Source organism: Manis pentadactyla, chromosome 12 (genome assembly GCF_030020395.1).
Source record: "Manis pentadactyla isolate mManPen7 chromosome 12, mManPen7.hap1, whole genome shotgun sequence".
NCBI classification, from domain to species: Eukaryota; Metazoa; Chordata; class Mammalia; order Pholidota; family Manidae; genus Manis; species Manis pentadactyla.
Genome location: NC_080030.1, coordinates 28,866,663 through 28,880,367, shown reverse-complemented (window position 1 = coordinate 28,880,367; position 13,705 = coordinate 28,866,663). Strand labels below are relative to the sequence as shown.

The 13,705-nt window shown below is 41.0% G+C and overlaps 1 protein-coding gene across 7 annotated transcripts in view; it reads left to right on the top strand.

Moving 5' to 3' along the window:
• The window catches only part of FAM120B (family with sequence similarity 120 member B), a 102,869-nt gene that overhangs the window by 41,181 nt on the left and 47,983 nt on the right, over nucleotides 1-13,705 (top strand). For 6 of the 7 annotated variants that reach the window (XM_057490262.1, XM_057490264.1, XM_057490260.1 and 3 more), the window contains 2 exons: nucleotides 7,122-7,294; nucleotides 10,914-11,006. In XM_057490262.1, coding sequence (XP_057346245.1) covers nucleotides 7,122-7,294; nucleotides 10,914-11,006 — 266 coding nt within the window. The remainder of the gene's footprint in view (nucleotides 1-7,121; nucleotides 7,295-10,913; nucleotides 11,007-13,705) is intronic. The other variant, XM_057490263.1, reaches the window with a different exon arrangement.

Genomic DNA, 13,705 nt, shown 5'->3' with positions numbered 1-13,705 from the left:
GCTGATGGCACATATCTAATTGGCCATTTGTCTGTCTAGAGTGATTTGTTTAGTGTTGTTCCAGAATTGGTTCTTGGCTATATAGGATGTTTGATTCACCAGAACCTTGCAAATTGTCTTAGAGGACTGTTTTACAAAATTAAGTGAGGTGAGGTGATAATTTCATGAAAAGAAGGTGCTGTATTTGACTGCTTCCATCATTTGCCAAACAATTGTAGTGAAGCTTTCCTGTTCACCTTGACACCTGATGCACACAGGTGAAGAAAGTCTTGTGGAATCTTAGGTGTTTCTGTGGGCAGTATATAGAAGCCACCAACTGCTGTCTGTGGCCCTCAGCCTCTGGACCTGCCTGTCTGACGTCATGAACCAAGACAAATGGATTTATAACCTCAATAGTGGTTTTTCTTCCATTTAAAAAAATAATTGGAGGCTTTGTCAAATAAATGTATTACAAATACACATTTGAGTCACAAGCCAGTAGTTGAATTTTACAGTGTTTTATAGCCACAGTCACTCTATTTTGAATACCTTAGATAGAAGCATATAACAGTGTCATTTTATAAGCACAAAGTTAGACGCCTCATCCACAGAAGTGTAGAATTTACTACCTTGAGATGGTACTGCATTCTCCTCCATTTATGTCTGAGTGGATCTTTTTGCTTATTATAATTAGGCTGTTGAAGTTCAGCCAGCCAGAGAAAGGATTCTGTTGACATGTGGGTCAGCACGCCTTTTAATTTTGTTTTCTTTTGGCCAGGAATGTCCTACGAAACAGAGAATGGTAAACAAAGATTCATTTAATTCACACTTACGAATTAGAACCTTTTCAGGTAAATTTGAGACATAAGATACATGTAAATTAATTTCCAGAGACTTAACCTCTTATATCCTGGGAGTGGACACAAGCCAAATAGTTGTATAGTTTTTCTCACCATAGGAATATGCAAGGAAACAATCTGTTAATTCACTTATGTTTATTACTGTAAACACAAACGGGACCTTTGATTTGCTACTAATGGGGCGCATCCAGCAACTCCCCACCCAGAAGCTGGGTCCTTCCAGGCACTTCTGGAGACATTCTTCATGGGTGTCAGTTATGGAGACAACCTTTTTCCCCACCCCTTTGTTCAGCCCTGTGGGGCTTGGTCCCTCCTGGTTCCTGTCTTATTCACACGAAAACCTTAACCAGGTTATATAGTTAGATTTTTTAAGCTGATTCATTTTAGATGTGATGCTAGTTGGTGACCCTAGAGACCAGGTTGCTTGTTCAGGTCTCTGATTGTTCTTTGAAACATCTTGGCTGCCCATGGAGCTCTGGGTGAAATGTAAGGGCCACTCTTGACCTTTCCTGGTGAAGTCTGTCTTCATGACCCTAGCTAAGTGTGAGTGTGTGCGCACACCTGCCCACGCAGCGTGAAGAGAAGAGCTCTCTTCCGTGCCTGGTAGTTTCAGGTGCCCTCCTTTGAGCTGACCTGCCTTCTGGTTCTGGTGAAAATGTGATTCTTTTAAACTGAAATTACTAACAATTTCCTGTGTGTTTGGTAGGCTCAGCCCTCTCACGTTGTCACACCAGAGTTATAAACTACTTTGCTTAGAGTGAATTTACGAGTAGAAGAGAGCTAGTCTAAAGAAATTCATACCCTCCTGGCTTAAAATGATGACTGGAAATCTATCAGCTGAGAAGTAGATCTTTGTGGACAGGAGGAGCTGACATTCTCCTGCACTTAGGAAGGAAGCAACCTTATGATTAAGGCCTTTTTGTGGAATCCTCAGCATGTCTCGGTGTGTTCCAGTGATATACTCCTTGTGACATAAAACAACAGTACCGTCAGAATATCTTATCTTCTATTAAAGGTGAAGGCCCTCACATTTTGGAAAAAGCTGTGGACACCTAACCTCCTATACTAATATACAGATATGTCCAGACTAAACAAATTACTGATTGAATTTTAGGAGCTAAATTCTAAGACATGGTTTTTCCTGGAATCTATTATATTATTAGACCTTTTCAGGGATTGATTTCTTTATTATTGGTAAGTTATTCTTTTTTAGTCTGTGTAAGTGATATCTTAGCTGTATTTTTGGAGAGTGTTGGGAAGTGTTCAAACTTTGCCTGCATGAGAATTACCTTGGGGATATATTTAAACAGATTGCTGCTCCCCACCTGTAGAAATTCTGATTTAGTAGGTCTGGGGTGGGACACAAGAATGTGCATTTCTAACAACTTCCCAAATGATATGGAGACTATTAGTTTGATAAAAGATACAGGGGAAAGAAGGAGAGTCACCCATTTCAGAAGTTGCTTACCAGGTGTTTGTTCACTGCCTCCTTGCTGCGTCAGAAGGCTGACACCTGAAGAAATCTTCCCAGCCATTCGCAGGTACTGAACCTGCCGTTCTGGGTGCAGTGCTGGTTCCTGGGAGCCCCCACAGAGGCCTCAATGTGAAGAGGGAAGAAGTCAACCATCTGGGTGCTCCCTCCCCATCTCTCCCCCTGTCCATCTGGGTCTGCCTCAGGTCCCCTCAGGTCCACCAACTTCCTCCCACCCCATATGCCCCCCACCCACGCTCCTCTGCAGCCTGAGTTGCCTCTCAGAGCACAAACTTGACTAACTGGCTACCCCTTCGGTGCCTTCCCATCACTCAGGGTGCAGACCTTTGCAACCCATGTCTCCCTTCCCTTCTCTGTCTTGGTGAATTCCTGCTGCTCTCATATCTCTCCCTCCAGTAACCCTTGTGACCCTCCCTCTCCCCCAGGTCTAGTCCTGTGCCACTGCTCTTCCTCAGCAGGGCACCTTTGGTGGGTGCCTGTGTGCTCCTGATGGTGGACACAGCTTTTCTCCAGCACCTGCTATGATGGCCAGCATGTGGCATTTCCCCCAAAGCAGGTGTTGAGTGTATGTTTGGTGGGATGTTAGGACAGTTGGGCAGGAGGGGGAAGCAGGAAGGGTTGTACCAGATACCCACTGCTGCCTCCTTGCCATCCCCAGATCAGCGCCCAGATCAGCGGTTCCCAGCCACCCCACCCCTTCCATGTAGACACCGTCAGCAGCTAAGCTTATCGTCCTTTGACCTTCAGTACTCCCCTGGTAAGAACTCCATGGCCTGGTATCACAGTGTCTTTGCATGCCGGCCGCACACAAGCTCTTCCAGACAGTGACCGTTCGTTCTGCTTTCGTGTGGTGCTTCTCGGGACCTGGCAGCAGGCCCAGAATCCTCTCTCATTGGACAGACTCGGGGAGGTATCTTGCCTGACAATATCTTACCTGGATATTTAAGTCCATTTCACCCAGTTTTGTCCCTTTTGGGAATGAATAGCAGGCCATAAGCACTGTTACTCAGGAATCTCACCTTTATCACTGCTGCTGTACTTGGCTCTGAATATATTTCACGAATCTCAATTTTTGTATATTAAACTCTCATGCATAAGCAAGTGAGACATGAGGTAGAATCTTCCTACTGTCCATCTCATGCTCGGATGGGGGCTTGGCCTCTTACCTGTGCTCACAGATGTTTTATATGCATTGAAAAAAGGACTGAAAGCTATATTCTAAAATACGGGTTATATCCAGGGGTAGGATTGTTTTTAGGTAGATTATTTTTATTTTATTTATGCTTCTCTATCATTATAAACTTTTTATGATGAATGACTTAGAGTCAGAAAAAAATGTTTTTCAGCTGCTTTATTGCATTTGAAATAAATATGATAATGGAATATCCATCACTTACCTTGGATTGGGGCTTGGCAAACTTTCTGTAAAGGTGAGATAGTAAATATTCTAGGCTGGTCTCTTGCAGCTGCTCAGCTCTGCATTTAAAGTGCTCAAAGAGCCATAGACAATATGTTAAATAAAAAAGTGTGGTGGTGTTCTACTAAAACTTTATAAAGGGACATTGAAATTGGAATTCATATAATTTTCTCGTATTTTGAAATACTATTTTTCTTTTGATTTTTTTAACGATTTAAAAATGTGAAACCCAAGACTCATGCCAGAAGATGATCATCAAAAAACCCCAACAAAGATCCACGCACTGCTACAGCTGTAGATGCACTCATCCCACCAGTTCCTGGACCTGCCATGGGAATGAGGAAGGAGATATCTAAGCTGGCCTGTGCATACAGTAAAACAACAAAATTGGACTGGATCTATACTGTTGGAACTCAACCAAGAATTTGGAGAAGTGCAAATTGTAGCGCTCCAAAGTCTTACAACTACAAACTATTTATTGTTAAAAGAACATATGGCATGTGAACAGTCCCCAGGAATGGGTTGTTTTAATTTGTCTGATTTCTCTCAGACTGTTCAAGTTCATTTGGACAATATCCACCATATCATAGATAAGTTTTCACAAATGCCTAAGGTGCCTAACTGGTTTTCTTGGTTACACTGCAGATGGCTGGTAATTACAGATATGCTTTGGTTATGTAACTATACTCCTATTATGTTAATGTGTGTGTGCAATTTAAGTAGTAGCTTAAAACCTATACATGCTGAAGTTACTCTACAAGAAGATATATCAAAGAAATAATCAATCTTCCCATGTTTTCTTCCGCCTGCTACTTCTATAGCTTTTCTTCTTCCTTCCTAATTACAACCCTTAAATAGAATTCGTGCCTCATATCAAATTTACCGAGTATCATAATTCTTCCAAGTGGTAAAGATACCTCAAGACAAATGCTGGGCATAGAAGCCACAGGGCATAAATCTGCAAAGAAGTAAAAAGCTAACCTTTTCAAACAATAAGGCTTCTCTCTCACTTACCAACTTCACATTTCCCTGTATGGCCCCGGAAGATGACTGGTTAGCCAGAGACGGGTAAGATTCCTCAAGGGAGGAACAACCTAAGACAGGCACAGTCGCAGGGGGGCCATCAGGTGAGAAATTGGGGATCAACAGAGGTGAGGCTTAGAACCTCACCCCCCCTGTTCTGAGAGAAATCTTCTGCATACGTGGATGTTTTATTGCCCTGGTCTAGCTTGGATTAACACATAGTCTACAGGCACACACCTGATCGTCTACATGTGCTCTCTTACAACACTAAACTATGTTTTCTACCTTTATCTTGTATCTACCTACCACTTCAGCATTTTATTAAAAATAATAATAATAAAGAGAGAAATGTGGTATCCACATATAAATCAAGTATAAAAACCAAATCAGTATTCATATTTGAACTGACTGTTTATAGTTCATAATGCATGAGCAAAACCGAAAGTTTCTGTGATGACTGCCCTTGTACTGTTCACTATGTAACTTATTCATTATGTAAGAATTTGTTCTACATGTAAAAACTTGTTTGTTATGCCTCAGAAGATTGGAGACTGACAAAAATTAGGCTTGGGGTGGAATAATGATTGTGCATTGAGCATTGACTCCCCTATACAGAATTTTATTGTCGTTAACAACCATTTGATCAATAAATATGAGAGATGCCCTCACAAAAAAAAAAAAAAAAAGGACAGACTTCCAATGGTAAAATAAATTAGTAACCGGGATGTAATGTATAGCATAAGGAATATAGTCAAGATATTGTAACAGCCTGGTAGGGTGATAGCTGGAACCTAGAATTATGTATATAAATGTTCTACCACTGTGTTGTACACTTGAAACTCATGTAATGTAATACTGTGCGTCAACTACCCTTCAATAAAAAATAATTATTAAAAAAAAAAAAAAAAAAAAATGTGAAACCCATTCTTAGTTTGTAGCCTGTATTTGGATTTGGCTTGTGGGCTGCAGCTTACTGACCCCTGAAGAAAGCCCTGAGATGTGCGTCTCTGAGCAGTGGCAGCTGAGCCTTTGATTATCATGGAATAACATCTCTGTCTTGATGAGGAGTGCCTTGGATTTTCCCCCCCCAGTTATGATTTTCAGCATTTTCTTCCCTTCAAGAGAAAAGTGATCATTTTCCTTTCCAAAATAAATAATGAAAAATTTTTATTGAGGTGTCCAAACATCATGTACATGGAAAACTTTAAAAAGGCAAATCTCATTGGCCTTTACAATTTTCATCTATAAACTAAGTGTAAAACTGATAAAAAGCAAACTGTTTCAGCATTTCAGCATTTCATAATGCACGTGACTTTTGCTGGGTCGTTTTGCTTCTGATAGGAGAAATACAAACTGGGTATATTAAATGACAGAAATGTTGAGGGAAAAGAGAAGAGCTTCCTTTTCTGTTAATTAATTCTGATGCTGTCTGGTCGGTGTGTTTGTTTTCTAGTAAGCATGTGAGACCTTTAGATCCCAGCCCTCCTTGAGGTCAGCCGTGTGTTACAGCCAAGTGACCCTCCAGCAAGTCTCAGCTACCGCTCACACAGGGCCTGGCTCAGCCCAGCACTGTCAGCGGACAGAGCAGGCTGCTTCAGACTGCCCCACCTTTGTTAGGGTTTCAGTGAGTGAGTGAGGGGTTTTTCTTTTCTTTGATTTTAACAATTTATATGTATGTATAAAATACAGAAGTGAATCACCAAAAAGTATATTCTAGGAATTTCTGTTTGTTTAGTAGTTTTAGGAATGTGCTTCCCAAAGCATGGGGCCCATAGACCCAGGTCTGTAGGTTACTAAACGCAGACACTCCCCTGCTCCCCCCTCTCCTCCTCCCCACCCCCTGCACCACACCCAGCACAGCAGAATTTTTGCATGTAGAACCCAGGAAATGGCATTTTCTATAATCTCTGCAGCTTATTATTTTTGCACATTAAAGTTTAAGACCGCTGGTCTAGGGCACTAGAGAGCAAGCTAACCAGATAAATATGGGGTGTTTTTTGTCCAGCACTTTGCTGAATTCCATCTCACCCCCTGAGGCAATATCTTTGAAACATCCTTCAAAAAGCATTCTTATTATAGGATACAACACAAGTAGGAGAAAAGCCCTAATTTCCCCTAAATCATAGCATTAAAAAAAATATTTTCAGTGAAATACGTGTATGTTGGCCTTTCAGGGTCTTTGTTACCAGGCTTTGTTAATGTTGACTTCCTAGTTCCTTTGAGTTTTAAAGCCCAAGGTTGTCAGGAGGGGGAGATGTTAGTGTCCTCACACTTCTACTGTATTTCTGCAAGAATCATCTTATGACTTGCTAGTGCCAAGAATAATGGTGGATGGGCTCTTTTTGACCAGGGGGTATGCCGAGTTTGAAGCTGCTGTGGCTGAACCAGGAGCCAGGAACACAAGACCGGCGCTTGGACACGCTTCTCGCCTGCTTTGACCTTTCTTCCTCCAGAGAAGAGCTGCAGGTGGTGGAGGGCCCCTTTCAGGGTCTGTGCTGTATCCTGATCTACCTCTTTGTCCAGGTAACCACAGCTCCTTGCTCAGGCTGTCCTTGTGCTTGACCCATCCTTTCTGAGCTGCAGTGGTGCTGCCATCCCAGCCTCATCTTTGTGTGCCATCCCTTCCATGAGCACTAGTCCTCCGAGATGCTCTGAGGTCAAAGTGAGAGCCTTGCTGCAGCCTTAGAGCTTCGGAAGGCATGTAGTGTAGCAGAGGCTTAGACATCTTGGGACCCGCCTTCACTTTCCCTGAGCTTCCCAGGCCTTTCTGACCACGGAACATCTCCTGTTGTGTCACTGCTGGGCTGTTGTTCCAGTCTCTAGGGTTTGGGGTGGACGGGGAGAAGGCCAGGCCTGCAGTCCAGCTGAGTGGCTGGAGGCCCACCTATCCCTTAGTAGCTCTGAACTTCTGGGTAAATCACTTCAACTTTCCTAAGTCTTAGTCCTTTGTTCATCTGACATGTTTCTTGAGCACTCTACCTTGGTTTTCCAGCCTGAGAATGAGATAGCTTCCTGGGATTGTTGAAGTTGAATCGTATTATAGAAAACATGGGGATGATTATTTTGCAGACATGCCTGAAGAAGCATTTGCCATGCCACATCCCATCACCTGAGCATTGTAAAGGCCGATGAGGTTTGCCTTTCTAATAGTTTTCCACATACTTGATAATGTTTGGACACCTCAGTAAAAGAAGGGCTAAAGACCTCCTATTCCCAGCCCTTTCTTCCCACTTCTTTTCCAGCTGTATTATTTTTAAGTGATTTTTGTCTCATTCTTGTCATAACAACAAGTAAAAGTCCTTTACAACCAAGTCTATTTCGTCAACTCTCTTGACCCCTTCAGGCTGTCTTGTATTATACTCTGATCTGTGTATCAGTGGATCTTGGATCTACTTCGGCATGACCATCAAACTTTCATTTGCCTGAAATCAAAAGTTAAGTGATTCTGTTTTTCCAACCTGAATTCACTTTCTGAATTGTCAATTGTCTTTAAGAAGCTTACTCTTATTGTAGAATTAAATTTCAAGGGAACTTACCCTGATTTTTCCTTTCTAAATGTTCTCTTAGCACTGCTGTTTTACAGCTAGTCCTACATTTTGCATTTGTAAAAATGTGGTTTGGCTAAATAACTTAGAGATTTTATTGCTTCATTATTGGTTTCACTTGTACCATTATAAACTTTAGTTTTTACATTACTATTTTGGGGGAAAACCTTTCTTTATTTGCACTAGTTAGCAAGGTATAAATTAATAGAGAATGGTAGGATTAAAAAGAGGCATAAAAGTACATTCCTTTTGATTTTATTTAATGTACATATATATCATTGGTTAATACCTTCTGTCCATTATTAATCTACACATGACTGTGGCTGAGGTTGAGCCGTAGTGGGAATTGGGAAGTGGTGGATAACCAATAGCTGAGTTTCTCATCCAGAAAGTAAGTGTGCTTTCTTCTCAGTTCTGTTTGCGTGAATAACGATAGCCTGGGTTAACACTCTGAGGACACACACTGTGGCTGGCTTCCCCTCAGCAGAGATGCTGAGCCCGCTCGCCATTGCTTAGTGCAGCTCTTGTCTGTGACACAGGTCAGTCCGCACTTCCAGCAAGGAACACGCAGATCACAGGAGAATAGCATTACATCTCACATATCTATGTGAGCCTGAAGCAGGATAAGCGGCAGGAGGAAAACTTCCAGTCTTGCCTTCTCTCTTCTAATAATTAACTAATAAGTAAAACTGTCTTTGGGGTATGGCAGCATGAGAGAGACTTACAATGGTTTGACTTCAGAGGACACTTTTGACAGTGGAACATCTTAAAACTAGAAAACAACAAATCAACATATAAGGGGCACCCTTTAGTTAAGAAGGGGCTATGTTATTCATGGGAGTAATTTTTCTCTTGGGATTAATAAGGCTAAAAAGATAAATTTATAAAAATATTATACTTTCATATAGTTAAGCTCAGATTAGGTGTTTTGATGTGCAATGTGAGATAAAATTATATACTGTTTATGGTCAACATCTACAGAGAAATGAAATGCTGTCACTCAGTCTAACCTCCCAGTTAGCTCTAACAACACCATTTATTAAAAGCATATGTAAGAAAATTCTCTGGAGGGTAAGTTTACATCATAGAAGTGTAGATATTTTTCATAATCTATAGTAGAGCAAATACTTTATAATAATAACATACATTATGTGAAATTCTTAAAAGATGGAATTACTAAAGTCTGGCACCCTCTGATATGTTTTAGATGGGTTAATTACAAAGAGGGTAGCAGAGCATGAAATTGGCCAACTGAAAAATGCAAATGAAATATTGTTATTTTTTCATAGGTTGGTTTTAAGAAATTGGCCTCTTCAAAAGTCGCTGATGGAAGAGGCCAGCCAACCTCAGTCTAGGTGGTAAGAGATGGGGTTTATGGATTTAAAAACCTGTTCTCTGCCTGGCCCTCCCCCCGCAGATGGGACCTTTTTCCTTGGCTATGAGTCTGCACATTTGTGAACTTTGTTTTTCTCTGAAATAGTTGTAGCAATTGTTTAAACAAGGCGACAGCTGCTTCAGAATAGAAGCAACGTAGGTGATGCCAGGTCGGGGAGAGTGGCGGCAGCCCAGCAGCGCTAATGTCTCCATGGGGCGGAGGAGTTGGTACGGGAGCTTTGCCCGGAGACACCCACCCTCCCTGGGGAGACTGACGCTCACAGCCGGGCTAAGGGTCCCTGTGAAGAGTCCACCAGATGTATGGGGGTCAGTTTTATCAGGAATAAGCATATCAGCCAATTTTATCCTGCAGGAAGAATCAAAATTGTTATCCATGGGTTTATTATTGTTTCCCTGATTTTTTTCCCCTCAAGCCTTTACTTGCTACAAAATACTTGTGGTGGCTGTGGAATATTTAGCAAGTGGTACCTTCATGCTTTTGTCTGGCCAGCAAAATTTGGTGGGTGAGCTAGCAAAGTCGCCGCTTCATCCTCGTGTGAGGAGGTGGTGAGGAGAGGCCTGGCTCTGTGTCTTTGCTTTCCCATCCTCTCCACGGTTCCCCGGTTTACCTGAGACTTACCCCTGGCTTTATCGTTCCCCGTGGCTCTGTCTCTCCTTGTTTTGCTCTCACACTTCTGTCAGACCTTTTAATTCGATAGAGGATTGGAGGGGATTCATGCTTTGGGGATGCTGGTTTCCTTTAAACTGGGATCTGAGGACACAGATTTCATCTGGTGCTGGTGAGGGTGGGTATTTATCCCAGCCCTGAGCATGCCAGTGTAGGCTAGCTGTGGGTGCTCTGCCTGCAAACCCCTGAGATGCCGGCTCTGAAAATTTGTTCCAAAAAGTGATCACCTCTATTGCTCAAAGACTCAGACTTGGTCATAGCTCATGGTTCCTCCAAGGCTTTCTGGAGCTTCCTACTTTACTGTGGTGTAACCAGACCCCCTGCCCAGCGTGGCCCTGGGCATCCTGGAGAGCTTTGCACCAGGGCTATGGACATGAGAGAAGGGCCCTGCTCACCTCCACCTACATCTCTCCTCTCGCCCACTGCCAAAAGTTGAAATGCACTGTTCATGTGCCTGTGCTTAGTCCCTGAGGTCCATTTGCAAGTGCTGGATTTTCTCCACGCTGACGCAGGGTTCTCTCTCTCTCCCTTTCAGGTGGACACTCTTTGCCTGGAGGACCTGCATGCTTTTATTGCTCAGGCCTTGTGCCTCCAAGGAAAATCAACTGTACAGCTTGAAGACTTGCAGGTACTGCCATGACTGACTGTCACTGTTCTGAAGACCACCTGCCCTGACCAAAGGGTCAGTGCCCTTGTCAGCCTACTGCTTTTGTCTTTCTTTTTAAATTTTGGTTGATATTTCACAGAAAAGTTCAAGAAGGCATGTTTTGTCAGTGTGTTTTCATGATGCAGTGGTAATATTTATTTCTTGGTGGAAAACTCCATGGTCATGTCAGCTGTTTTTGAAAACTTAAGACTTCTCTTTGTAAATGCCATTGGATAATGAGAATGAGTCTTATTTGAGTTTGTTTTTACTTGTCATCTAGTGAAAAAACTATTACCTTTCATTTACAGGCAACCTTTTAATCTAATCTCAGAACTCTTATATAGTGGATTTAATCCATAAATTAATCTTCATTGCAGACCAATCAAATGAACAGTGCCAAATTTATTCTTTTGTATTAGCAGTTTTAGTAATCACTTTCAAAAAAAGTTATTTTTAAAAGTGGATTTTTCCTCCCTTTGGCAAAACACAATTTTAAAAAAGTGAATTTTGAGTAATAGGTTAAATAATTCTTTTTTATTTATTTAGGTATAATTGATACACAACATTGTATTAGTTTCAGGTATACAATATACAGATTTTTTTTTGATTGAAGAAGTATCATTAATATACAATCTGATATTGGTTTCAAGTATACAACACAGTGGATCAGCAGTTACCTGTATTATTAAATCCTCACCCCCACTAGTGCAGTTACTATCTGTCAACATAGCAAGATGTTACAGAATCATTGGCTGTATTCTCCATGCTGTGCTACCATCCCTATGACCAACTTATATTATTGAGAATTTTTGTGCTCTTACCTTCCCCATCTACCCACCCCAACCCCTCCCATGCAGTAACCACTAGTCTCTTCTCAGTGTCTGTGTGTCCACTGCTGTTTTGTTCCTTTTGTTTCATTTTTAGATTCCACAAATAAGTGAAATCATATGGTATTTGTCTTTCTCCTCCTGGCTTATTTCACTTAGCATAATACCCCTTGGATCCATCCATGTTGTTGCAAATGGCAGGATTTATTTTTTATTTTAATGCCTGAGTAATATCCCATTGTATATATGTACAACATCTTTATCCATTCATCTGTTGATGGACATTTAGGTTGCTTCATATCTTGGCTATTGTAAATCGTGCAGCAATAAACCATAGGGGTACATACATCTTTTTTAATCGGGGATTTTGAGTAATTCCTAGAAGTAGAATTAGTGAATTGTATGGTATTTCTATTTTTAGTTTTTAGAGGAACCTCTGTACTGTTTTCCACAGTGGCTGTACCAATTTACATTCCCACCAACAGTGTAGAAGGGTTCCCATTTCTCCGCACTCTAGCCAACACTTATTATCTCTTGTTTTTTTGGATGGTGGCCATTCTAAGTGGTGTGCGGTGTTACCTCTGGTTTTGATTTGCATTTCCCTGATGAGTGATTTGGAGCATCTTCTGATATACCTGCTGGCCATCTGTATGTCTTCTTTGGAAAAATGCCTATTCAGATCTTCTGTCCCTTGTTTAAATTAGATTGTTTGGTTCTTTTGCTATTGAGCTATATGAGTTCTTTATATATTTTGGATATTAACCCCTTGTCAGATACAGGATTTGCAAATATTTTCTCACATTCAGTCTGACTCTCCTGTTCAGTAGATGTGTCTTCATTATATTGATGGTGTCCTTTGCTGTGCAGAAGCTTTTTAGTTTGATGTTGTCCCACTTGTTAGTTTTTGCTTTTGTTGCCTGTGCTTTTCGCATCAAATTCAAAAAATACATTCAAGTAGCTTACCATCTGTGTTTTCTTCTTGGAGTTTTATGGTTTCAGGTCTTATGTTCAAGTCTTTAATCCATTTTGAGTTAATTTTTGTGTGTAGCATGAGATAGGAGTCCAGGTTCATTCCTCTGCATGTGGCTGTCCACAATTTTCCCAGTGCCATCTATTGAAGAGACTGTCCTTTTTCCCATTGTGTATTCTTAATTCCTTTGTTGTAAATTAATTGACCATATATGCATGAGCTTGTTTCTGTGCTCTGTATTCTGTTCTATTGATCTGTGTGTCTGCTTTTGGGCCAGTACCATACAGTTTTAATTGCTATAGCTTCCTAATATAGTTTGAAGTCAGAGAGCATGCTGCTTCCAGATTTCTTCTTTCTCAAGATTGTTTTGGTTCTTCAAGGCCTTTTGTGGTTACATGCATATTTTAGGATTGTTCTACTTCTATGAAAAATGCCATTGGTATTCTGATAGGCATTGAACTGAATCTATAATTTTTATATTATTAGTGTAAAGGAACAAAACTGATTTCTGTATATTGATTTTGTATCCTGCAGTTTTACAGAATCCATTTATTATTCTGACAGTGTTTTGGTGCAGTCTTTAAACTCTTCTATATATAGTGTCATGCCATATGCAAATAGTGACAGTTTTGCTTCTTTCTTATTTAGATGCCTTTTATTTCTTTTTCTTGCCTACTCACGCTGGCTAGGACCTCCAGTACTATGTTGAATGAAAGTGGTGAGAGTGGGCATTCTTGTCTTGTTCCTGATCTTAGACGAAAACATTCAGCTTTTCACTGTTGAGTGTGGCATTAGCTGTTCGCTGTTGAGTATGAACAGCTGTTAGCTGTTCTTCCTTTTGGCAAAACAGTTTTAACAAGTGAATTTTTAGTTGTCTTTAAGTT